The sequence below is a fragment of the Megascapheus bottae genome, chromosome 30 (genome assembly GCF_031878675.1).
Source record: "Megascapheus bottae isolate mThoBot1 chromosome 30, mThoBot2.hap1, whole genome shotgun sequence".
Classification (NCBI taxonomy): Eukaryota; Metazoa; Chordata; class Mammalia; order Rodentia; family Geomyidae; genus Megascapheus; species Megascapheus bottae.
Window position 1 is genome coordinate 13,737,226 of NC_143538.1, and position 23,869 is coordinate 13,761,094.

The window sequence follows — 23,869 nt, forward strand, 5'->3', positions numbered from 1 at the left end:
GCTAAGGGTGCTGGGGGGAGGTGCGCATGCTATTCCCCTCATGATCGTTTGAACACTTACATATATTTCCCTGTTTAGCGGCCTCTTCATAAACAATGAAAAAAATCCTTCCAAGGTGTACTTCTCAGTCTTGCTTTTATTTTTTTTCAGCTTCCTTTTTTAATTTTTCTAAGATCTCTTCTGGAGTTGTGGAGGCCAAAATCTTCACCACCTTTTCACGAGATTTACCACCCTGAGTCAAAAGGTCAAAACACACGAAATGTTCCAGGCTGGTGAGGACAGTGACATCACAGATAGGCTTCCCTTTCCCTTTTGAGGTTCTGGGGCTTGAACTCAGAGCCTCAGGCTTCCAGGCCACTTCCGCTGTGACCAAAGACTACCTCTTACAAACTTTGACCTTTGAGGTCTGAGAAGTGAAGTTGAAAACCACCCTGGGCAGGAAAGTCTGTGAATATGTCCAACTAACCACCACCAGAAAACCAGAAGTGGGCTGTGGTTCAAAGCGGTAAGAGTGCTTAGAGAGACAGTGTCCAGGACCTGAGTTCAAGCCTCATGACCAATAAAACAAGAAAAGCAGCTGATCAGTCAGCTTGGATTTTAGGAGGAGTTTGTCAGTGAAGGACTTAAATGTCACCTCGACTGAGCTGTGAGATGTATCCCCCAGAAAACAGCGTTACAAACAGCTGTGGGCAGCTCCCATTCCTGTGATCTATGTCTGTGTGCCAGGGTGGGGTGCCCAGGGCCCGGATGCATAGCCAGCACATGGACCAGAGATCACAGAGAGGAGCAACAGGATCAGGCCTGCTTGTGTTTTTTGTTTGTGAGATGAGGTCTGGAAGGAGGAGGTGAGCGAGGTGAGCCTGACAAGCAGGTTCAGGAATGAATTTAGACTGGGGGACACGCAGGAAAACGTCTGGTGAGGACAGAGAAAGGGACGTGGAGGAATCGGGAGGACCTGTGATTCGATGGGACCCGTGTTTACAAAGACTCCTACCTTCTCCAGAACGACCTCGCTCTTCCTGAGGTCCAGGACCCTGGAGAGGTACCGGCAGAGCTCGGCGTTGGCCTCCCCCTCGGTCGGCGGGGCTGCGATGGCGACGCTCACGGCCTCGCTTGTCAGATCTGGAGGAAGGGAGCGCGGGTCTGGCGTGGACGTGGCCCCGCCCCCTCCCCGGAACCCCGCCCCCCGTACCCGCCACCGCGTTCTGCCTGGAGCCGGGTCTGGCGTGGACGTGGCCCCGCCCCCCTCCCCAGAGCCCCGCCCCCTGTACCCGCCACCGCGTTCTGCCTGGAGCCGGGTCTGGCGTGGACGGCGATGGTCACGCCGCCCTTGGGGTGGGCGGCCACGGGGCCCGGCGGCGGGCCCGGCGGCGCGGGGCTCGGACTTCCACCCTGAAACGACAGCCCCGTCGCACACTTGACGGTCTTCCCACTCCTCTGGCCCTCCCGGGCCCACGGGGCGCCTCGGCCCGGCCCACGCGCGACCGCCTTCCCGAGCCGGGCCCCGCGGGCCGCTGCGGCCCTCCCGGCCCCTCTCCCACGCTCCCGCCGCCGCGCTGCCCACTGGCCTTGCTCGCCGCGCCAGCCTTCTTAGGCATCTCGGCGTCGGGACGCCGCACGGAGCCCCGCGTGCCCGCCGCCGCTCGGAGCAGCCGCATCCCCGGCCGGGACGGCCGCGGGCTGCACGCCGCCGGAAGGGCCTCTGCGTCTGCGCGAGCGGCGCCCGGCGCGACCGGCCACCAGGAGAGAAAGAACCTCTGCGCCTGCGCGAGCGGCCACGGAAAGGAAAAAGATAACCTCTGCGTCTGCGCGAGCGGCGGCCGGCGCAACCGGCCACGGGAAGGGAACGATAACCTCTGGGCCTGCGCGAGCGGCGCCCAGCACGACCGGCCACCAGGAGAGAAAGAACCTCTGCGCCTGCGCGAGCGGCGACCGGCCACGAGGAAGGAAGAGAACCTCTGCGCCTGCGCGAGCGGCGACCGGCCACAGGGAGGGAAAGAGAACCTCTGCGCCTGCGCACTAAGCGGGCTCTGCGGGTTGCCGGGCAGCTGGGCAGTCCGACGGACGCCGACGGCTAGGTCCACCCGGTGTGCCCGGGAGGGCCGAGGGTGCAAAGCCGCTCCAGAGCCAAGGAACTGAGCAGGGTCACCGCCGGGCGCGGTGTCCTCAACGCGGGGCCACGGGACCCGGGACGGGGACGGGGACCGCTCTGGCCGGGGAGCCCCGGGAGCCCCCGCCCCTCCCCACCCCTCCCCGCCCGGGACCGGTGGCCGCCCGCCGCCCTCAAGGACTGAAAAGGGCGCTTTTGACCACAAAGCCAGGAACCCGGGCCGCGCCTTCCCACGTGCGCCCCGCTGCGGCTGGCTCCAGGGGAGGGCCCCAGCCTGCCGAGCCGAGCTGCACTGCCCCTCACACTGGCCTCCGCCTCCGCCTCCGCCTCCCCCGCTGATCCACGCTGGGATCACGGGCACGTCCACCACCGCAGACATGTGCCCTGCTCGTCCGTGAGAAAAAACCCAGTCTCAGTCTACACGCTTAGATTCTTTTATATCACATTATTGTGAATTTATACAAACTCCACTTACATCTATAAAACTGTACTAGGCAATACATTACTACACTATTATAAAACATCCTCTTCCCTAAGTGCACTGGGCATTGCCAACGCACTGGGCATTTATTACGCCTAGGTTTAGGGTTGTTTCAAATGCTAACAACCAGGTGAGTCAAAACCCAAAAAATAAAGTCCATTTTCTTAACGTTCCAAAATTAGTTGAGTTAATAGGAATTCTGCAGGAATACTGACCCATCTTGCTAACCTTTAAAATAGTTAAAACAAAATCTCTTTAAACTCTGCTATATAATCAAGATTATCTTTCAGTTCCAAAACCATTGAAAGACCATGAGTCAGCTGATCTATGAAATTCTTCAAGATGAGGCTGAACTATCTGTGCTTTTCTTTATACAATTAACCCTAGTTCTTTCTCTCTAGGGCTATAGGAAAATGAAAAATCTCTTCAAATCATGCAGAGATTTAAATCAGCATTTTTCTACTTCCTCTAAGAAACTAAAATGTTTCTTATCCTACAATTATAAATATTCATGACACTCAGGAAACTATTTTTTGTGGTGGGTTATGTATGCTTTTGAGATGAGGCTGAATGGTACCACTTAGCCGAATGTATGATAGTCTACACTATGTATAAAATATGATTTCTGGTATCTGCCCATCTTCTATGGAGGTACCATTATTATTGCCAGGGGAACTGAAGAAGAAGAAAACAGTCTTGTTGGCAGCAGGAGTCTCATGCACGACTTTTTTCAATCCTTTTGTGCCGTAGTGTGAGTCTGGACCCTACACGAGAACGAGAGGATCATTAGCAATTTCACTCGGGACCCTCGTCTACTACAGTCACCACAGCTCCTGCACAAAACTCCTGTGTTGTTGTTTCTGTTACAGGGCTTAAATTTCACAGCCTGAGCTCTTTTGCTCAAGTCTAGTGCTCTAATACTTTGAGCAAAAGCACTACTTCTGGTTTTCTGGTGGTTAACTGGAGACAGCATCTCATGGACTTTCCTACCTGAGCTGGCTTTAAACTGCAATCCTCAGATCTCAGACTCCTGAGACCTCAGGCCTGAGACTATACTACTCTTATGTACTCATTTACAAAAAGATGAAGGTCTAGCTAACAACCTTATTTACAGGAACACAGAGGTCTGACATTAGAGAACCGTGAACACCCAGCCACGGGGATCTGCATCATCACACCAGAGCTCAGCCCCACCAAGCCCTCCGCTCTCCGTCACACTTCAGAGGTGGCGAGCAGCGAGGCTGACTTAGCGGGCAGCGCACACCAGCTCCCGCTCTGAGCAGCAGCATCTTACTTTGAGTGTCGCACAGGCGGTGTAGCACACGTTCGGCAGCACCTCTATGGGCTCTTTGAACATAACCCTGAATGTGTTGGCAGTCCCGTCACAACTGAATCCAGTATCATTCTGTCCCAGGGTCTGTTTCTTTTCGTATTCAATGATCTGTGATTTTTAAAAGGCAAGTTACAAACAGGTTAGGCAAAGCTTTGTAGAAAAGAATATGAAGCCTCTAGCGGTCTCAGCAGACTAGTCCTCAGTGCCCTACTTTCTTTACATACCTCACCACCAAGGACAGCTTTAAGAAAGGCATCAAAAATGGCTACCACTCATCACCGTAAGAATGGGAACAGTGTCCAATAACCAGGCTCAGAAAAGGGGAGCGGCCACCCCCAACCTTCAGCTTCGTATGTGGATTTTACAAGTCTGAGGGAAAGGAACAAATTTTACTCCTTGCTAGCTAGGTCTTGTCCCTAGAAAACTCGCTCCGCAGCCCTGTATCTCAAAGCCATGGCTGCGGGAAAGACCATGTCTGTGACAGTGCAATCGATAGCACATCCCTTCATTTTCACTCTGCTTTGTCTCAACAGGTTATTCTGAGACATCATCGACAATGTAGCAGCAGACTGTGCCACCCCTTCCCTGTGCCCGCGGGATGTCGGCAGGTAAGAAAAGCAAAGCTGCAAGAGGTGATACCCAGGCCATGGCACTCCTTAGAGCAAGGAGTCAGTGTGGCAGAGCGCCTGCCTAAGCACACCCCCGTCCTGAGCTTGACCCCCCCACCCCGAAGGAGGAGCGTGTACACACACAGACACAGGGCTCATTCACTACTCTCCTGGAAAAGGTAGTGAGATGCAAGTCTCTGAAAAATGCCTGAGCGATCAGCTTTAACAAGGGTCCCAGTGGCATGAGGACTCACTAGCAATGCCAACCTCAGGTGGGATCTGCTCAGACACTTCCCAGTAGGGAGGAAGCAATCAGGTGAACAAATGGAAGAGCCCTGAAGACGTGCCACTGAGGAGTGTGCTGACCAAGAGTAGCCCCAAGTACCCCACAATTTTCTGAAGCTAAAACTTTCAGAGCAGCCATGAAACTGCCATGTCTCAGGTGCAGGGTGGTGGAGTGGCTCCCTGGCCTCCCTGGAGCTGGACATGGAGCAGGGCCCCCCGTGTACCTGGATGTTCACTTGATAATCCGTGGGGCCATGGATAGACCCGTACAAGCCAAACCCGACCACAGAGATTCTTCTGTTAACTGTGAACCTGAGAGAGAAGCCAGCTATTAAAAAATGCCGTAAAGACTCATATTCTGGAGGTTTATAATTCTTCAGGTTATCTGAAGGTCCAAGTTTACGTATAAAAAGGAAAGATATCACAAATCTGGTACTCTTGGCAACATCACCTTGTCTGCTTATAAAAACAAAAACAAAAACAAAACAAACAAAAACTTCCTTTCTAGAGAAATGTGAATTTACCTGGAGTTCTGGGAGAGGAATTTAACCTAAGGTCACTTTAGTGGCCTACTAATCTAAGTGCGCCGGAGCCCGAGAAGACAAGTGGTTCACACTTGTCATTCCAGCTCCGCAGGAGGCACGGACACACCGGAATGACCTTAAAAACAAAATAAAAACTACACTAGGGGACACGGCTCAAGGGGTAGCGAGTGCTCGCTTAATATGCTCAAAGCCCTGGGTTCAATACCCAGTGCCAGAACACCAAACTCAAGTCCAGGACCCTAAACGAGGACAACTTATCAGCACCACAGATGCCCGGCTGGGGGCGGATCACGCTGGCCGCAGGCAACCGTGTTCTGTGGTTCTTCATAAACGACTGTGCGTTTCCCAGTTCACGTCTACTGTTCTAGGTCATGCTATTATTACGAACGGGACCTGTCGCAATTGCAGCAAGTCTATTTGATAGATTATATTCCTGTGATAGCAGCACACCATAATAGTAATAGATAATATTCAAATGTTATACTCGCCCAATGTTATAACAGACTTTTCCCACAGTTATTGAGCCAGTTTTGGGACTTGACTGCACGGCTTGGACGCTGTCCCTATGCAATTTTTTCACAAGGCTAGAGCTCTGCCACTGGAGCCACAGCTCCACTTCTGGCGTTTCGTCGTCTCATGAACCTTCCTGCCCAGACTGGCATGGAACTGTGACCCTCAGATCTCAGCCTCCTGAGAAGCTAGGGTAATGGGTTGGCCACGAGCACCAGGCTCGGGCCTAGTGGTGTTGCTCTGCTTTTTAAATCACAGCTGGCATTCCACCACACCTCTGGTCGTGGGGCTTAAGGCTACTGCCTTGCCCCTGGAGTCACAGCGCCCCTTCCTATCTCTGGCTTTGTTTTTTAAATAGTCCTGGGGCTTGGACTCAGGTCCTGAGCACTGACCCTGAGGTTGGTTTTTTTTTTTTTTCTCAAAATTAGTATTCTACCACTTGAGCCACAGCTTCACGTCCAGTTTTGTGGTGATTAACTGGAGGTTAAATATCTCAGATTTTCTTGCCTAGGTTGGCTTAGAATTTGAACCATGATCATCAGATCTCAGCCTCCTGAACAGCTAGTGTTACAGGCATGAGCTACAAAGCACCCAGATAAAAGTCCTTTTAATAACTGCTAAAATCAAAGTATTTTCTTTTGGTCAACTACTGGAGTGAGTTACATGAATGTACTTCCCAACAGTGAACCATCTTTCTGCTCTCTCACCTGTGACAGTGCTGCTAGACTTGACACTCCAGCACTGCGTGTCAAGTGAGGGTGATCTTGCCGTCTGATGCCTTCCTTCCCTCACCAGTCAACCAGTACTTTCTCCAATGAAAGCTTACAAAAGCCATCTGGTCCTTCAATGTCCAACAGAACTTACCTGTCACAACCTTGTGACTAAACAGCTCCTCGATAACTTTCGATTCCTCCCATGGTAATTAGCCTACTCAGGCTCCTTCTCCAGTCAATTACGACCATTTACGTTTGTCTATAAAATGACCCATTCAAGATGTTCAATTTACTAGCAGAAGGTAAGCCCAGAGTTAAAGCAAACAGCTCAGCATAAGATTATATTCTCCTTTTGATTTCTAAGTGTGCCTTTTTAAAATTGTCTTCGCCAGAGCTTATTTTATTGATCTTTCACCAACTTACTTTTCAGTGCTCATCCTGGGACTTGAACTCAGGGCTTGGTCCTCAGCTTTCCCACTGAAGGCTAACACTCTACTGCTGGATTTCACACCTCTGCTTCCATGACATATTGCGTCTCATGGACTTCTCTGCCCAGACTGGTTTGAAATCACGATCCTCAGACTCCACTCCCCGATTCCGTGCTCATCCTTGTCAGTGCTATTATTTCGCGTGTTTGGTAATACTAGGTGTTAAACTCAAGGCATCATGAGCGCTAGACAAGGGCTCTACAAGCTGAATTATTTCTCCAGCCCTCAATTTTTTGTTTTCTAATTTCTCCATTCGCTTATTTCCTTCTCTCCTCCTAAAGAGTTCTTTTGATATCCATTGTCTGGCTACTTACACTGAATGCTAAGTTCTTTATTTACTAAAAGCAGTTAGATAGCTTTACCTACACATGCAGCTTTGGCCTACTCCTGTAAGCTTTTTCATTTAATAGTTCCATTACAAATGTAAAATCTACAAATGCACTTTAACCCAAACAAAACTAATGTTCTATTTGACAAAGTTCATTTTTAATTTTAAACTAATATGTTATTAAATAATTAAAAATCCAAAAGGCTTGATACATGAAAATTGGTACCAATTCTGTTTTCACCTTTAGTCTAAAGAAAGACAACAGAGCAAAGATAAATTCCTCTACAGGATTATATGTATACATTTTTTGGGGGGGGGGAATTCAATCCATTCAGAGATTACAAACGTGTAAACTGAATCTGGGTGGCAGTGTCTCCTGCTTGTAATCCTAGCTGCTCAGGGGGCTCAGATCTGAGGACTGCAGCTAGAAGCCCGCCCGAATCTACAAGATTCCATCTCCAGTGAACCCATAAACTGTGAACTCAAGGTGTGGCTCACAGAGCAGAGAGGCAGCCACAAGTTATCAAGTCAGCCAGGTGAGCTCCTGAGCTCTCAATACCAATACCAGCCCCCCAAAAGTATACTGAGCTCTTAGATGCACCATCTACTCAAACAAACAAAACCCATACTAGGCTTAGTCAAGTTACATTAAACACTAGTCTTACGCCTGTAAAGACAATATCTGAAGTCTAAATGTTCTAAACAGTGGTGACCCCAAGGCTTGGTAGGCCAAGTGAGATCCCCTCTCAACACACAAACCAGGCTGGTGGTGTATGCCTGCCACACAAGCTCTCAACAGAGGAACAGCTGCCCAGAGGCCGGAGGATTTGGTCTGAGGCTAGACTGAGCAGAAAAAGGGAGAGGCTTGTGACTCAAGTGGCAGAGTGCCTGCCTAGCAAGTTCAAACTCCAGTACTGAAGCGGGGAAAAATCCATGGCACAACACTCATTAGGTCTAGTTCCAAGCGGGGAGCTGGCAGGGTGTGGCAAGTCACCTGATGCGGTCGCTGGTCCCACTGTAGCCCCAGCGGCTCTCCACCTGTTGAAACCTGTTGACACAGCATTCCTTCCCACGCAGGCAGCAGCGGGGCCGGTCGATGTAGCCCACACGAGGCTTGGGGTTCACGGTGAAGTGGAGGAAGAGCCTCACTACCTCCCGGTCTGACAAAATCCCCGACTGGGCAGGGCCTGAAAAACAGAGCCAATCAGAAGAACCACCACAAGCCCGAGCCACAGGCCCTGCACGCTCCCAGGTCCAGACCCACGCCAGAAGGGGTGTGTGTGTGTGGGGGGGGGGGGCTGAGGAGAAAAGACACGTGAACACACACACGCACATGGGCATAGGCACAACGTGATCCTAAGCCTCACAAAGTCACAAGGACTTTAACATTACTGACTTTTGACGAGATCAATTTTGGTAATTTCAAGAGGGGAATTTACAGTCTAACCTGTCACAAACGAGTCATAAAAATACTAAAAAAAAATTGTTTTTTCTTTTTGTTGGTTATGGGGCTTGAACTCTGGGCCTGAGCACTGTCCCTGAGTTCTTCAGCTTAAGGCTACCGCCCTACTCCTTGAGCCACTTCTGGTTCTCTCGAGGTGAATTGGAGATAAGAGTTACGTTCTTTGGTGCCCAGGCTGGCTTTGAAAATCAATCCTCAGATCTCAGCCTCCCGAGCAGCTAGGATGACGGGCGGGAACCACCGCGCCTGGCTAACAAAATTGTGCCATCTGGTGATCTACAAGGAGGACAGTAAGTGACAGGCTCAAGCTCAAGCTCAGTCTCAGCCTGGCTGACCACACAGACGGCACAGACGCAAGGGTGCTCACCTGCTGCAAACTCCTCAATGGTCATCAAAGGAAAGCGGATTAGGGAGAGGGCTTTTCCTAGGACTTTCTGTTTGTTGGCAAAAGTCACAGGCAACTGCTGTCGCTGACATTCTGCTTCCGCCCAGCGAACGACAGCTCCAAAAAGCCGGCTCTCTCGAATACTGAGGGTGTCTCTTTCTAGAACTGCACACAGCGTGTCTGCAGGTAAATATAAAAATAAATCAGGAATGTTTTGCTCTTAAAGCATCAATCCTAGAAATATGCATTTAAGTTTTCAATGCACTGAAAAGCAGAGTACGCAGAAGCTACATTATAAAATACTAAAAACACTAAGCTCTACTTTGTTCTTTTAAACTTACCACTTGCTATACTTGAACACTTAGATATAGTATCTTTTTGTATATTTAATATATCTATGCCACATATTACACATTAATATAAATAATAAATGAGCCATACACAGACAAAGGCTCCCAGTTAATCTAAGTGTCCAAGTACACAGATTATAACTCTTCACTCTGAACGCCTCATGATGGGCTGGGCATGGTGCAGAGTGCTGGCTGACACACAGGTCCTGATGGGGTTTACCTTCCAGTGGGGAGGGGCCAGTAATTCCAGACACTTAGGAGGTGGACGCAGGAAGCACACGATCCAAATAAAAACCTTAGGGAAACTGGATGACAGTGGTTCATGCCTGTAAGCCTAGCAACTGGGAAGGCCAAGAATGGAAGGTTAGTGGTTCAAGACTGCCTTGATTAGAAATAAGCCCAGAGCTGGGCACAGCAGCACGTCTGTTATCCCAGTTATGAGAAAAAGCCTAGATGGACCAGTGTTCAGAAGCATGCCTTACAAGTACCATGTCTATAGCAAGAATGAGGACTGAGTTCAAACCCTGTGTTAAAAAAAAAAAATTCTTAACAGACACTTGGTCATGGAAATTTAGGGCCCAGAAGACAAGACTTGCAAAGATTTAAAGCCACAGGCTTAGTTGGCTCCTGGCTATAATCCTAGCTATTCAGGAGGCCGAGATCTGAGGATTGAGGCTCCAGGCCTGCCTAGGTAAACAAACTGTTGAGACTCTTATCTCCAATTAACAGGTAAAAAGGCAGAACAGAAAAAAACAAATGAGCACACGGGCCGGGCCTGGCCTTCTCTTCCTCCTACTGCCCATTGCCTGGCCTGGCCTTCTCTTCCTCCTACTGCCCATTGCCTGGCCTGGCCTTCTCTTCCTCCTACAGCCCATTGCCTGGCCTGGCCTTCTCTTCCTCCTACTGCCCACTGCCTGGCCTGGCCTGGCCTTCTCTTCCTCCTACAGCCCATTGCCTGGCCTGGCCTTCTCTTCCTTCTACAGCCCATTGCCTGGCCTGGCCTTCTCTTCCTTCTACAGCCCATTGCCTGGCCTGGCCTTCTCTTCCTTCTACAGCCCATTGCCTGGCCTGGCCTTCTCTTCCTCCTACAGCCCATTGCCTGGCCTGGCCTGGCCTTCTCTTCCTCCTACAGCCCATTGCCTGGCCTGGCCTTCTCTTCCTCCTACAGGCCATTGCCTGGCCTAGCCTTCTCTTCCTCCTACAGGCCATTGCCTGGCCTGGCCTGGCCTTCTCTTCCTCCTACTGCCCATTGCCGGGCCTGGCCTGGCCTTCTCTTCCTCCTACTGCCCACTGCCTGGCCTGGCCTTCTCTTCCTCCTACTGCCCACTGCCTGGCCTGGCCCACAACTGCCAGGCTGCCCTCCACGCTTCCACACTGCTTCCTTCACGTCATTACTCTTGCCCCGTCCTCTTCACCATTTAAATACGGACCCATTCTTTTTTCCCCACTGCTGTCAGGAACCGAAGCGAGGGCTTCAGGCGTGCCAGGCAAGCATTCTACCAATGACTACACCTCCGGCCCAAGCCCTGTGCACTCTTGGAGGTGATGATGTCGGACCATCCTCCACTGAGATGTTCCAGACAGGAGCTGGGCACTGGTGGCTCACAGCTCTTCGTCATAGGCGCTCAGGAGGCTGACATCGAAGGATCGTGGCTCAGGGGCCACGAGCGTGGCCTCCTGGTAGAGGGCCTGCCTAGCACACATGAAGCCCTGGGTTTGATTCCCTGGTACCACATACATAGCAAAATCCAGAAGTGATGCTGTGGCTCACGTGGTGGAGCGCTAGCCTTGAGAAAGTCCAAGTATCGTGCCTAGTCCCTGAGTGGCCAAAAAAAAGAAAAAAAATAATCACGGTTCAAAGGCAGCCCGGCGGGAAGGACTGTGAAACTCGTGTCTCCTCTGACTACCCAGGAGGTGGAACTCGAGCAGAAGCAGCTCAGGGACCGCGCACAGGCCGGGAGTTCAATTCCCAGAACCGGCACCAAAAACAACAAAGAAAAAACAACCCAAGGATTTTCCTAACACCACACCAGCTGCAGTAATTACATGCTGTGGAGCTGTCTCCAGCCTACAAAAGGCAAGTCACATTCTGCTCACACCTCATTCGCTGGCGTTCCGATCTTCTCTTTTTGATGCTGGGGAATGCCAATGTCACAAATCCTAAGTTTCATCTATGCTCTCCTTTGCTTCTCCAATGAGATGTTCCCGTAATAAGGCAAGAGTCCCGCTTTACCTTCTCTCACCATTTCCTCAGGGTATGAGCACACACCACACCCACTGGAGCACTGCCCCTTGGAAACGCCTGGCTCGTGCACACGCCTTGTCTCCGACAAGGCTGGCAGAGAGAGCAGGCTGCACTTACAGTGGAAAGGCTCAGCCACAGGAACTTACCTCTATCAATATCAGTAAAGCCCTCTGCACTTAGTGCATCCATCGTGCTTTTGTCTATCGTGTCTAGACAGAGACTAGCAAGCTGAGGTTCATCAAATAATCGAGCCTAAACACATAAAGACATAGTTATCTTACTTTGGTAGTTGCCTCAGAGTTGACACTGCAAACTGGTTTGTAATCTACAAACACCTACTTATAACTAGGTCTATCACTCATTCTACAACTACAAATGAAAAAGAGAAAAATACAAATTTCTCACTGAGATATTAGATTCACACTACTATTAACAATCCTGGCTTCTTTTCTTTTTTGCCAGTCCTGGGGCTTGAACTCAGGGCACTGTCCTTGGACACTTTAGCTCAAGGACACTGCTCGGCCACTTGAGCCACAGGGCCCTTTCCAGCTTTTTTGTGTATGTGGTACCAAGGAATCCAACCCAGGGCATGCTAGGTGAGCACTCTACCACTAGGCTATGCTCCCGGACCATTTTAATGTGTGTTTTTCTTTTTTTTTTTCTGTCAGTTGTGGGGCTTCAACTCAGGGCCTGGGCACTATCCCTGAACCTCTTTGTACTCAAGGCTAGCATGCGACCACTTGAGCCATAACGCCACTCCTGGAGTTTTTCTGGTTTGTTTGTTTTGAGTGGTTAATTGAAGATGTGTCTCACAGACACTTTTCTGCCTGGGCTGGCTTCGAACCATAATCCTCAGATCTCAGCCTCCTGAATAGCGAGGATTAGACATGAGCCACCAGTGCCCAGCTGTTATTTTTATTTCTACGTGTGTGCTATCTCTTACACATTAGTGTCTGATGCTTCACAAACTGTAGATAAGACAGACACCATCCAACTGACAAGTGAAGGGTCACAGAGGTCTGCTGCCCTGTCTGCAATCCCCAGCCAGCCTCCCCCCTCAGCAGCTGCTTCAGAGGCATGCACCAGTGCATTGGCTCCACTCTTTCTGCTTCTTCCTTCTTCCTATCAGTACAGGGGATTGAACCAAGGGCCTCAAGATTGCAAGGCTGGCACTCTACAACTTGACCCATGCCACTAGTCCCTCTACAAAAGGGTTATTTTCATGGCTGGTGCTTCACTTCATGCCTGGGCCGGCCTGAGCTGGAGCCACCACCCCTGTATCCCCAGGTGGCCGGCGATGACAGGTGCAGTCTGTGAATGTCTTTTTATGTAGGGCTGGCTTCAAACCGTGACCTCCCCTCCTCACCTCCACCTCCCAAGTGCCTGGAATTACAGGCCACCGAACTCAGTCTGTGCTTCAACTTCTTCATGTGACACTAAGCCTTTTACTTTGAATACCTCTCTACACTTCACAAAACTTCCTAAGGACTTTCACAGACAATGCTGAGAGGGGTGTCTGGACAGCGCACTTTGCTATACTATTAGCTTAGTGTCTGGCATGTAATGATGCAATTATGTCCAAGGGATCTTCTTTTTCCTAGAACTACAAGTATTCAGTTACAGAAGATTTTTTTAACTTTTTTTGCATGAACATTGAACTAGAAACATGAGCTAGGCCCTGAGAATTGAGTTTATTAACCTAGGCTTTCATCTTTCCATTTGTAAAGTGACAACTGAACTACAACTCTTTAGCAACCATTTTCTATACTAAAACTCAAGAGAACTGTATTTGTTTTCTCCCTGTGTTGGCCAAGCTGAACTTTACGGCATTCAGGTACCGCTTTTATTTTAGAACCAGAAAAAACTAAGACTGCGATGTGTAGGAAACCATGAAAGAACCTGGGCCATCCCAGCTCCACTTCACGGCGTCCACGCATCTGCCTTGTGTTAATGTGCACTTCTCCTCAACACCTCACGTCTAACATAGCTTCCTGAGCAGCGCTCTGGACAGAGCTCGCACACCGACCTGCGTGAGCAGCATGAACGCGTTGTCTGCCCTGAGGTGCTTGGAGAGGAATTCCACACAGTGAGCTTCCAGGGCAGGCACTGCATACTTCTTCGCCGTGTAAAGCGTAGTCATCACTGTCTCTGGGCCAATTTGAACTTCATCTGAATACAGAAACCTAGGAGGCAATTGGGAAGTTATAGCAACGTTAGCCAGCATTACGTCGGACAAGCCACCTGTCCGCATTCCCACAGCCACGCCTTGGAGGAGCAGTGGAAGGTAACAAGCATACTGAGAAGCAGCCTGAAATCGGCCGCAGATGTGGCTGCGGTGCAGGTCATCTCGTTCTTCTCACTCTTTTCTGAGACCGAGGTGTCCCATTGGACAGAGAAAGCTCAAGTAAATGTCAAGAGACACCAACCCCATGCCAATTTTTCTTTCCTAGGCAGGCAAGCTCATGAGACTCCATTAAATTTCCAAAAAGTCAATAGTAGAGCTGTGGCCCTAGGTAGAGCACCCGCCTTGAAACTTTGCACAAAAAATGCCCAGGAAAAGTACCCAGCCCTACATTCAAGCCCAAACAAGAGCACAATAGAACAAAAGCACCAGAAAATGATTTAAAAAGAACACGGGGCCCAGGAGCGGGGCCTAGTGGTAGAGTGCTCACCTAGCACGCACAAAGACCTGGGTTTGATTCCTCAGTACCACATATACAGAAAAAGCCAGAAATGGTGTTGTGGCTCAAGTGGGAGAGCATTAGCCTTGAGAAAGCCCAAGGACAGTGCTCAGCCCTGAGTTCAAGCTGGCAAAAAAAAAAAAAGTCATAATGCTAACAGAGCATCCATTAGGCAGTCATCTAGAACTAATCTCTTTAGGAAGTCCAGCAACGCATCATGGCCCAGCACGGACGCTTCCACAGATTTGCTCCAGCACGAATCTGGGCCTGGTGGCTCTTCCGCCCAATCTGAGGGTGAGGCCTGCATCTTAAGGATGCCTGGAAACACCTGCTTTCCTGTTCTTGAGGCTGAGTAGGAAGGGCGTGTGTGGAGAGACTCCTGACCACTCCGGCCCTGGCCGCTGCCTGGTACAAGGCCATGGGAAGCCAGCGGGTGGTCCTGGTCCACCCACGCTAGGTGGGCTGCTTAGGCCATGAGGTGCTGACTTGTTCTACGAAAACACGCAGTGAGTGACTGGATGTGCCCGCCCCAGCCTGCAGGGAGGAGTGCTGCGTCTAAGAAGCCTGGAGACCACAGGAACTCCTCGTGGAGCCCGCCAGGCAGGGCCAGCCACAAAAGCAGCTTTCACATCTAAACCCTGACATAAGAAAAAGCCCTCTGGGGGTACGGGGGATTCCAAGAGGTCAAGTCCCTTACGACCCCTCTACCCACTGAGGGTCACACTGCAGCCCACAGCCAAAAACAAGTCCTGCATCCCGTGACAACACAAGGATGGTAGAGTGACAATAGTGAAGCATGGTGGCGTGGGGAAGAATTTGGTTTCAGAAGAGCAACCCCGTTAAAGAAAAGCAGCAACGAAGGATGGAGGAGAGTGGGCAATTCCTGAGAAATCTGCAGGGGACAGCCCACAATTCTGTCTCTGGCCCACTCACACGTGGGACCTGACAGTGACCTGACACTGACCTCTCACTGTGTCCGTGTTCTGGGTCTCCCCGGGACTAGGTCCTTTCCCCAGGGCTGCCCGTGCTGGTCCTTCCGCACGGCTCAAGCCTCTGCAACCCTGACAACGCCATGCCCAGCCCAGGCCAGCCCGCCCGCCTCAGCTTACCTGGCTGGCCTGGGACCCTCGGTGTAAACGAGTGTCCAGGCACCATCTAGACGGGCTATGGGGCCACAACACCAAGTAGGGCTCCCTCCTGAGCTCCCCAATGATACACCATGGTGCTGTGCCATGGACTCTACAGTCCTATGTTATAATACTACACTGTACCATACTTTATTACACTCTACCGTCCTCTACATTATCATATTCCACCATCCTGTATGTTATCGTCTGCTGTCCTACACATGATGATGCTCTACCATCCTATATGTGATCACACTCTACCATCCTATGTTATTACATTGTATCATCCCGTGTTATTGTGCTCTACTGTCCGATGTTATCATACTCTACAGTCCTATGTCTTATTACATGCTACTGTGTTCCTCCACTTTCCTGTCCTGTGTGTTCCTGGCTCTCCTGTGTTGTGTGTTCCTGGCTCTCCTGTGTTGTGTGTTCCTGGCTCTCCTGTGTTGTGTGTTCCTGCACTCTCCTGTGTTGTGTGTTCCTGGCTCTCCTGTGTTGTGTGTTCCTGGCTCTCCTGTGTTGTGTGTTCCTGGCTCTCCTGTGTTGTGTGTTCCTGGCTCTCCTGTGTTGTGTGTTCCTGGCTCTCCTGTGTTGTGTGTTCCTGGCTCTCCTGTGTTGTGTGTTCCTGGCTCTCCTGTGTTGTGTGTTCCTGGCTCTCCTGTGTTGTGTGTTCCTGGCTCTCCTGTGTTGTGTGTTCCTGGCTCTCCTGTGTTGTGTGTTCCTGGCTCTCCTGTGTTGTGTGTTCCTGGCTCTCCTGTGTTGTGTGTCCCTGCGCTCTCCTGTGTTGTGTGTCCCTGGCTCTCCTGTGTTGTGTGTTCCTGCGCTCTCCTGTGTTGTGTGTTCCTGGCTCTCCTGTGTTGTGTGTTCCTGGCTCTCCTGTGTTGTGTGTTCCTGGCTCTCCTGTGTTGTGTGTTCCTGGCTCTCCTGTGTTGTGTGTTCCTGGCTCTCCTGTGTTGTGTGTTCCTGGCTCTCCTGTGTTGTGTGTTCCTGGCTCTCCTGTGTTGTGTGTTCCTGGCTCTCCTGTGTTGTGTGTTCCTGGCTCTCCTGTGTTGTGTGTCCCTGCGCTCTCCTGTGTTGTGTGTCCCTGGCTCTCCTGTGTTGTGTGTTCCTGGCTCTCCTGTGTTGTGTGTCCCTGGCTCTCCTGTGTTGTGTGTTCCTGCGCTCTCCTGTGTTGTGTGTTCCTGGCTCTCCTGTGTTGTGTGTTCCTGGCTCTCCTGTGTTGTGTGTTCCTGGCTCTCCTGTGTTGTGTGTTCCTGCACTCTCCTGTGTTGTGTGTTCCTGGCTCTCCTGTGTTGTGTGTTCCTGGCTCTCCTGTGTTGTGTGTCCCTGGCTCTCCTGTGTTGTGTGTTCCTCCACTTTCCTGTCCTGTGTGTTCCTGGCTCTCCTGTGTTGTGTGTTCCTGGCTCTCCTGTGTTGTGTGTTCCTGGCTCTCCTGTGTTGTGTGTTCCTGCACTCTCCTGTGTTGTGTGTTCCTGGCTCTCCTGTGTTGTGTGTTCCTGGCTCTCCTGTGTTGTGTGTTCCTGGCTCTCCTGTGTTGTGTGTTCCTGCGCTCTCCTGTGTTGTGTGTCCCTGGCTCTCCTGTGTTGTGTGTTCCTGCGCTCTCCTGTGTTGTGTGTCCCTGGCTCTCCTGTGTTGTGTGTTCCTGCGCTCTCCTGTGTTGTGTGTTCCTGGCTCTCCTGTGTTGTGTGTTCCTGGCTCTCCTGTGTTGTGTGTTCCTGGCTCTCCTGTGTTGTGTGTTCCTGGCTCTCCTGTGTTGTGTGTTCCTGGCTCTCCTGTGTTGTGTGTTCCTGGCTCTCCTGTGTTGTGTGTTCCTGGCTCTCCTGTGTTGTGTGTTCCTGGCTCTCCTGTGTTGTGTGTCCCTGCGCTCTCCTGTGTTGTGTGTCCCTGGCTCTCCTGTGTTGTGTGTTCCTGCACTCTCCTGTGTTGTGTGTTCCTGGCTCTCCTGTGTTGTGTGTTCCTGGCTCTCCTGTGTTGTGTGTTCCTGGCTCTCCTGTGTTGTGTGTTCCTGGCTCTCCTGTGTTGTGTGTTCCTGGCTCTCCTGTGTTGTGTGTTCCTGGCTCTCCTGTGTTGTGTGTTCCTGGCTCTCCTGTGTTGTGTGTTCCTGGCTCTCCTGTGTTGTGTGTTCCTGGCTCTCCTGTGTTGTGTGTTCCTGGCTCTCCTGTGTTGTGTGTTCCTGGCTCTCCTGTGTTGTGTGTTCCTGGCTCTCCTGTGTTGTGTGTCCCTGCGCTCTCCTGTGTTGTGTGTCCCTGGCTCTCCTGTGTTGTGTGTTCCTGCGCTCTCCTGTGTTGTGTGTTCCTGGCTCTCCTGTGTTGTGTGTTCCTGGCTCTCCTGTGTTGTGTGTTCCTGGCTCTCCTGTGTTGTGTGTTCCTGGCTCTCCTGTGTTGTGTGTTCCTGGCTCTCCTGTGTTGTGTGTTCCTGGCTCTCCTGTGTTGTGTGTTCCTGGCTCTCCTGTGTTGTGTGTTCCTGGCTCTCCTGTGTTGTGTGTTCCTGGCTCTCCTGTGTTGTGTGTCCCTGCGCTCTCCTGTGTTGTGTGTCCCTGGCTCTCCTGTGTTGTGTGTTCCTGGCTCTCCTGTGTTGTGTGTCCCTGGCTCTCCTGTGTTGTGTGTTCCTGCGCTCTCCTGTGTTGTGTGTTCCTGGCTCTCCTGTGTTGTGTGTTCCTGGCTCTCCTGTGTTGTGTGTTCCTGGCTCTCCTGTGTTGTGTGTTCCTGCACTCTCCTGTGTTGTGTGTTCCTGGCTCTCCTGTGTTGTGTGTTCCTGGCTCTCCTGTGTTGTGTGTTCCTGCGCTCTCCTGTGTTGTGTGTTCCTGGCTCTCCTGTGTTGTGTGTTCCTGGCTCTCCTGTGTTGTGTGTTCCTGGCTCTCCTGTGTTGTGTGTTCCTGGCTCTCCTGTGTTGTGTGTTCCTGGCTCTCCTGTGTTGTGTGTTCCTGGCTCTCCTGTGTTGTGTGTTCCTGGCTCTCCTGTGTTGTGTGTCCCTGCGCTCTCCTGTGTTGTGTGTCCCTGGCTCTCCTGTGTTGTGTGTTCCTGCGCTCTCCTGTGTTGTGTGTCCCTGGCTCTCCTGTGTTGTGTGTTCCTGCGCTCTCCTGTGTTGTGTGTTCCTGGCTCTCCTGTGTTGTGTGTTCCTGGCTCTCCTGTGTTGTGTGTTCCTGGCTCTCCTGTGTTGTGTGTTCCTGGCTCTCCTGTGTTGTGTGTTCCTGGCTCTCCTGTGTTGTGTGTTCCTGCACTCTCCTGTGTTGTGTGTTCCTGGCTCTCCTGTGTTGTGTGTTCCTGGCTCTCCTGTGTTGTGTGTTCCTGGCTCTCCTGTGTTGTGTGTTCCTGGCTCTCCTGTGTTGTGTGTCCCTGGCTCTCCTGTGCTGTGTGTTCCTGCGCTCTCCTGTGTTGTGTGTCCCTGGCTCTCCTGTGTTGTGTGTTCCTGCGCTCTCCTGTGTTGTGTGTTCCTGGCTCTCCTGTGTTGTGTGTTCCTGGCTCTCCTGTGTTGTGTGTTCCTGGCTCTCCTGTGTTGTGTGTTCCTGGCTCTCCTGTGTTGTGTGTTCCTGGCTCTCCTGTGTTGTGTGTTCCTGGCTCTCCTGTGTTGTGTGTCCCTGCGCTCTCCTGTGTTGTGTGTTCCTGGCTCTCCTGTGTTGTGTGTTCCTGGCTCTCCTGTGTTGTGTGTTCCTGGCTCTCCTGTCCTGTGTGTTCCTGGCTCTCCTGTGTTGTGTGTTCCTGGCTCTCCTGTGTTGTGTGTTCCTGGCTCTCCTGTCCTGTGTGTCCCTGGCTCTCCTGTGTTGTGTGTTCCTGGCTCTCCTGTGTTGTGTGTTCCTGGCTCTCCTGTCCTGTGTGTTCCTGGCTCTCCTGTGTTGTGTGTCCCTGGCTCTCCTGTGTTGTGTGTCCCTGGCTCTCCTGTCCTGTGTGTTCCTGGCTCTCCTGTGTTGTGCGTTCCTGGCTCTCCTGTGTTGTGTGTTCCTGGCTCTCCTGTGTTGTGTGTTCCTGGCTCTCCTGTGTTGTGTGTTCCTGGCTCTCCTGTCCTGTGTGTTCCTGGCTCTCCTGTGTTGTGTGTCCCTGCGCTCTCCTGTCCTGTGAGTTCCTGGCTCTCCTGTGTTGTGTGTTCCTGGCTCTCCTGTGTTGTGTGTCCCTGCGCTCTCCTGTGTTGTGTGTCCCTGCGCTCTCCTGTCCTGTGTGTCCCTGGCTCTCCTGTGTTGTGTGTTCCTGGCTCTCCTGTGTTGTGTGTTCCTGGCTCTCCTGTGTTGTGTGTTCCTGGCTCTCCTGTGTTGTGTGTTCCTGGCTCTCCTGTGTTGTGTGTTCCTGGCTCTCCTGTGTTGTGTGTTCCTGGCTCTCCTGTGTTGTGTGTCCTTGCGCTCTCCTGTGTTGTGTGTTCCTGGCTCTCCTGTCCTGTGTGTTCCTGGCTCTCCTGTGTTGTGTGTTCCTGGCTCTCCTGTGTTGTGTGTTCCTGGCTCTCCTGTGTTGTGTGTTCCTGGCTCTCCTGTGTTGTGTGTCCCTGCGCTCTCCTGTGTTGTGTGTTCCTGCGCTCTCCTGTGTTGTGTGTTCCTGGCTCTCCTGTGTTGTGTGTCCCTGCGCTCTCCTGTCCTGTGTGTCCCTGGCTCTCCTGTGTTGTGTGTTCCTGGCTCTCCTGTGTTGTGTGTTCCTGGCTCTCCTGTGTTGTGTGTTCCTGGCTCTCCTGTGTTGTGTGTTCCTGGCTCTCCTGTGTTGTGTGTTCCTGGCTCTCCTGTGTTGTGTGTTCCTGGCTCTCCTGTGTTGTGTGTCCTTGCGCTCTCCTGTGTTGTGTGTTCCTGGCTCTCCTGTCCTGTGTGTTCCTGGCTCTCCTGTGTTGTGTGTTCCTGGCTCTCCTGTGTTGTGTGTTCCTGGCTCTCCTGTGTTGTGTGTTCCTGGCTCTCCTGTGTTGTGTGTCCCTGCGCTCTCCTGTGTTGTGTGTTCCTGCGCTCTCCTGTGTTGTGTGTTCCTGGCTCTCCTGTGTTGTGTGTCCCTGCGCTCTCCTGTGTTGTGTGTTCCTGGCTCTCCTGTCCTGTGTGTTCCTGGCTCTCCTGTGTTGTGTGTTCCTGGCTCTCCTGTGTTGTGTGTCCCTGCGCTCTCCTGTGTTGTGTGTTCCTGCGCTCTCCTGTCCTGTGTGTTCCTGGCTCTCCTGTGTTGTGTGTTCCTGCGCTCTCCTGTGTTGTGTGTCCCTGCGCTCTCCTGTCCTGTGTGTTCCTGGCTCTCCTGTGTTGTGTGTCCCTGCGCTCTCCTGTGTTGTGTGTTCCTGGCTCTCCTGTCCTGTGTGTTCCTGGCTCTCCTGTGTTGTGTGTTCCTGGCTCTCCTGTGTTGTGTGTCCCTGCGCTCTCCTGTGTTGTGTGTTCCTGGCTCTCCTGTCCTGTGTGTTCCTGGCTCTCCTGTGTTGTGTGTTCCTGCGCTCTCCTGTGTTGTGTGTTCCTGGCTCTCCTGTGTTGTGTGTTCCTGGCTCTCCTGTGTTGTGTGTTCCTGCGCTCTCCTGTCCTGTGTGTCCCTGGCTCTCCTGTGTTGTGTGTTCCTGGCTCTCCTGTGTTGTGTGTTCCTGGCTCTCCTGTGTTGTGTGTTCCTGGCTCTCCTGTGTTGTGTGTTCCTGGCTCTCCTGTGTTGTGTGTTCCTGGCTCTCCTGTGTTGTGTGTTCCTGGCTCTCCTGTGTTGTGTGTCCTTGCGCTCTCCTGTGTTGTGTGTTCCTGGCTCTCCTGTCCTGTGTGTTCCTGGCTCTCCTGTGTTGTGTGTTCCTGGCTCTCCTGTGTTGTGTGTTCCTGGCTCTCCTGTGTTGTGTGTTCCTGGCTCTCCTGTGTTGTGTGTCCCTGCGCTCTCCTGTGTTGTGTGTTCCTGCGCTCTCCTGTGTTGTGTGTTCCTGGCTCTCCTGTGTTGTGTGTCCCTGCGCTCTCCTGTCCTGTGTGTCCCTGGCTCTCCTGTGTTGTGTGTTCCTGGCTCTCCTGTGTTGTGTGTTCCTGGCTCTCCTGTGTTGTGTGTTCCTGGCTCTCCTGTGTTGTGTGTTCCTGGCTCTCCTGTGTTGTGTGTTCCTGGCTCTCCTGTGTTGTGTGTTCCTGGCTCTCCTGTGTTGTGTGTCCTTGCGCTCTCCTGTGTTGTGTGTTCCTGGCTCTCCTGTCCTGTGTGTTCCTGGCTCTCCTGTGTTGTGTGTTCCTGGCTCTCCTGTGTTGTGTGTTCCTGGCTCTCCTGTGTTGTGTGTTCCTGGCTCTCCTGTGTTGTGTGTCCCTGCGCTCTCCTGTGTTGTGTGTTCCTGCGCTCTCCTGTGTTGTGTGTTCCTGGCTCTCCTGTGTTGTGTGTCCCTGCGCTCTCCTGTGTTGTGTGTTCCTGGCTCTCCTGTCCTGTGTGTTCCTGGCTCTCCTGTGTTGTGTGTTCCTGGCTCTCCTGTGTTGTGTGTCCCTGCGCTCTCCTGTGTTGTGTGTTCCTGCGCTCTCCTGTCCTGTGTGTTCCTGGCTCTCCTGTGTTGTGTGTTCCTGCGCTCTCCTGTGTTGTGTGTCCCTGCGCTCTCCTGTCCTGTGTGTTCCTGGCTCTCCTGTGTTGTGTGTCCCTGCGCTCTCCTGTGTTGTGTGTTCCTGGCTCTCCTGTCCTGTGTGTTCCTGGCTCTCCTGTGTTGTGTGTCCCTGCGCTCTCCTGTGTTGTGTGTTCCTGGCTCTCCTGTCCTGTGTGTTCCTGGCTCTCCTGTGTTGTGTGTTCCTGCGCTCTCCTGTGTTGTGTGTTCCTGGCTCTCCTGTGTTGTGTGTTCCTGGCTCTCCTGTGTTGTGTGTTCCTGGCTCTCCTGTGTTGTGTGTTCCTGGCTCTCCTGTGTTGTGTGTTCCTGGCTCTCCTGTGTTGTGTGTCCCTGCGCTCTCCTGTCCTGTGTGTTCCTGGCTCTCCTGTGTTGTGTGTTCCTGGCTCTCCTGTGTTGTGTGTTCCTGGCTCTCCTGTGTTGTGTGTTCCTGGCTCTCCTGTGTTGTGTGTTCCTGGCTCTCCTGTGTTGTGTGTTCCTGGCTCTCCTGTGTTGTGTGTTCCTGGCTCTCCTGTCCTGTGTGTTCCTGGCTCTCCTGTCCTGTGTGTTCCTGGCTCTCCTGTGTTGTGTGTTCCTGGCTCTCCTGTGTTGTGTGTTCCTGGCTCTCCTGTGTTGTGTGTCCCTGCGCTCTCCTGTCCTGTGTGTTCCTGGCTCTCCTGTCCTGTGTGTTCCTGGCTCTCCTGTGTTGTGTGTTCCTGGCTCTCCTGTGTTGTGTGTTCCTGGCTCTCCTGTGTTGTGTGTCCCTGCGCTCTCCTGTCCTGTGTGTTCCTGCGCTCTCCTGCGCCGTGCTCTTTCTACTCCATGTTCTAGACACACTCAACTGTCCCAGGAGTTATTCTACACTACTACACTATACTGTACAGTCACTGAACCAACCATCGACCGCTTCACCTTACTATACAGTACGGTCACTATACAGTACAGTCACTGAACCAACAACCGACCGCTTCACCTTATTACCCGTGGGGCCCCGGCGCCGCACGTCGGGATCCACAGTCCTGGGAGCCGGCGGACCCGGGCGGCGGGGCCCCGGCGGCGGGCGGCCCCGCTCCTCCGCCCCGGACGGATAATGCGTTACGTTAAAACAAGAAATGGTGGGGGCGCGAGGACACCCGACGTCCAGCCCGTGCGCCCGCTGCGTGGGGGCCGCGCCGGCCGGGCGGAGGCGGAACCACGGCGGGAGGCGCGGGAGGAGCCGGCGTCCGGTTAGCGGCTGGCGGGTGGGCGGGGCCGCGCGCGGCCACCGGCCCCGCCCCCGCCGATGGCCCCGCCCCCTCCTCCCGCCGGCCCCGCCCCCTCCTCCCGCCGGCCCCGCCCCCTCCCGCCGGCCCCGCGCTCACCGCAGCAGCGCCAGGAACGCCGCCGGCTCCACGTCCGGCAGCTCGATCTCCGCCGACGTGGTGGCCATACCGCCGTTGAACATGGCGTCAAAGACGGCGCTGCCGGCCGCCAGCACGAAGCGGTGCGCGGGGATGCGCTGCGCGGGCGCGCGCGGCGCGGCCCCGGCGGCGGCGCGGGCCTTGCCCAGCACGAAGCGCACGTCGCTCAGCAGCTCCGAGTTGAAGAGGAAGGCGAAGCGCTCCCGCAGCGACGCCTTGGTCGCCTGCCAGTTGTAGAGCGGCTCCCGCGCCAGCGGCAGCAGCGCCCCTGTCGGCGGCGGCGGCGGGCCCGCCTCCGCCTCGGCCCCCGGCGCCTGCTCCGCCGCGGCCGCCGGCCCGGGCGAAGCCATGGTCCGCCGTGCGGC

The 23,869-nt window shown here is 52.9% G+C and overlaps 2 protein-coding genes across 2 annotated transcripts; both read right to left on the reverse strand.

Annotated features, from left to right (window-relative positions):
- Positions 1 to 116: 116 nt before the first annotated feature.
- On the reverse strand, positions 117 to 1,709 carry C30H15orf40 (chromosome 30 C15orf40 homolog). Its single transcript, XM_090321575.1, has 4 exons — positions 1,569 to 1,709; positions 1,272 to 1,392; positions 995 to 1,122; positions 117 to 232 (listed from the first exon to the last, which is right to left on the reverse strand). The coding sequence occupies exons 1-4, from the start codon at positions 1,656 to 1,658 to the stop codon at positions 137 to 139; spliced, it is 435 nt and encodes a 144-aa protein (XP_090177701.1). The 5' UTR covers positions 1,659 to 1,709; the 3' UTR covers positions 117 to 136.
- Positions 1,710 to 2,528: 819 nt separating this feature from the next.
- Btbd1 (BTB domain containing 1) lies at positions 2,529 to 23,869 on the reverse strand. The gene is made up of 8 exons (XM_090321574.1): positions 23,466 to 23,869; positions 13,870 to 14,026; positions 11,990 to 12,095; positions 9,231 to 9,428; positions 8,396 to 8,588; positions 5,042 to 5,129; positions 3,886 to 4,032; positions 2,529 to 3,355 (listed from the first exon to the last, which is right to left on the reverse strand). The coding sequence occupies exons 1-8, from the start codon at positions 23,852 to 23,854 to the stop codon at positions 3,197 to 3,199; spliced, it is 1,437 nt and encodes a 478-aa protein (XP_090177700.1). The 5' UTR covers positions 23,855 to 23,869; the 3' UTR covers positions 2,529 to 3,196.

Bases quoted from the DNA above. Each gene is read 5' to 3' on its own strand.
- C30H15orf40 (XM_090321575.1), bottom strand. From the start codon at position 1,658: ATGCGGCTGCTCCGAGCGGCGGCGGGCACGCGGGGCTCCGTGCGGCGT. The intron at 1,393-1,568 runs GCCAGTGGGCAG...CTGTCGTTTCAG, and splicing joins AGGCTGGCGCGGCGAGCAAG to GGTGGAAGTCCGAGCCCCGC. The intron at 1,123-1,271 runs GTACAGGGGGCG...CCCTTCCTCCAG, and splicing joins CAGGCAGAACGCGGTGGCGG to ATCTGACAAGCGAGGCCGTG.
- Btbd1 (XM_090321574.1), bottom strand. From the start codon at position 23,854: ATGGCTTCGCCCGGGCCGGCGGCCGCGGCGGAGCAGGCGCCGGGGGCC. The intron at 12,096-13,869 runs GTCGGTGTGCGA...TTATGTGTTTAG, and splicing joins CGTTCATGCTGCTCACGCAG to GCTCGATTATTTGATGAACC. The intron at 8,589-9,230 runs GTGAGCACCCTT...TCTGTTTTTCAG, and splicing joins CATTGAGGAGTTTGCAGCAG to GCCCTGCCCAGTCGGGGATT.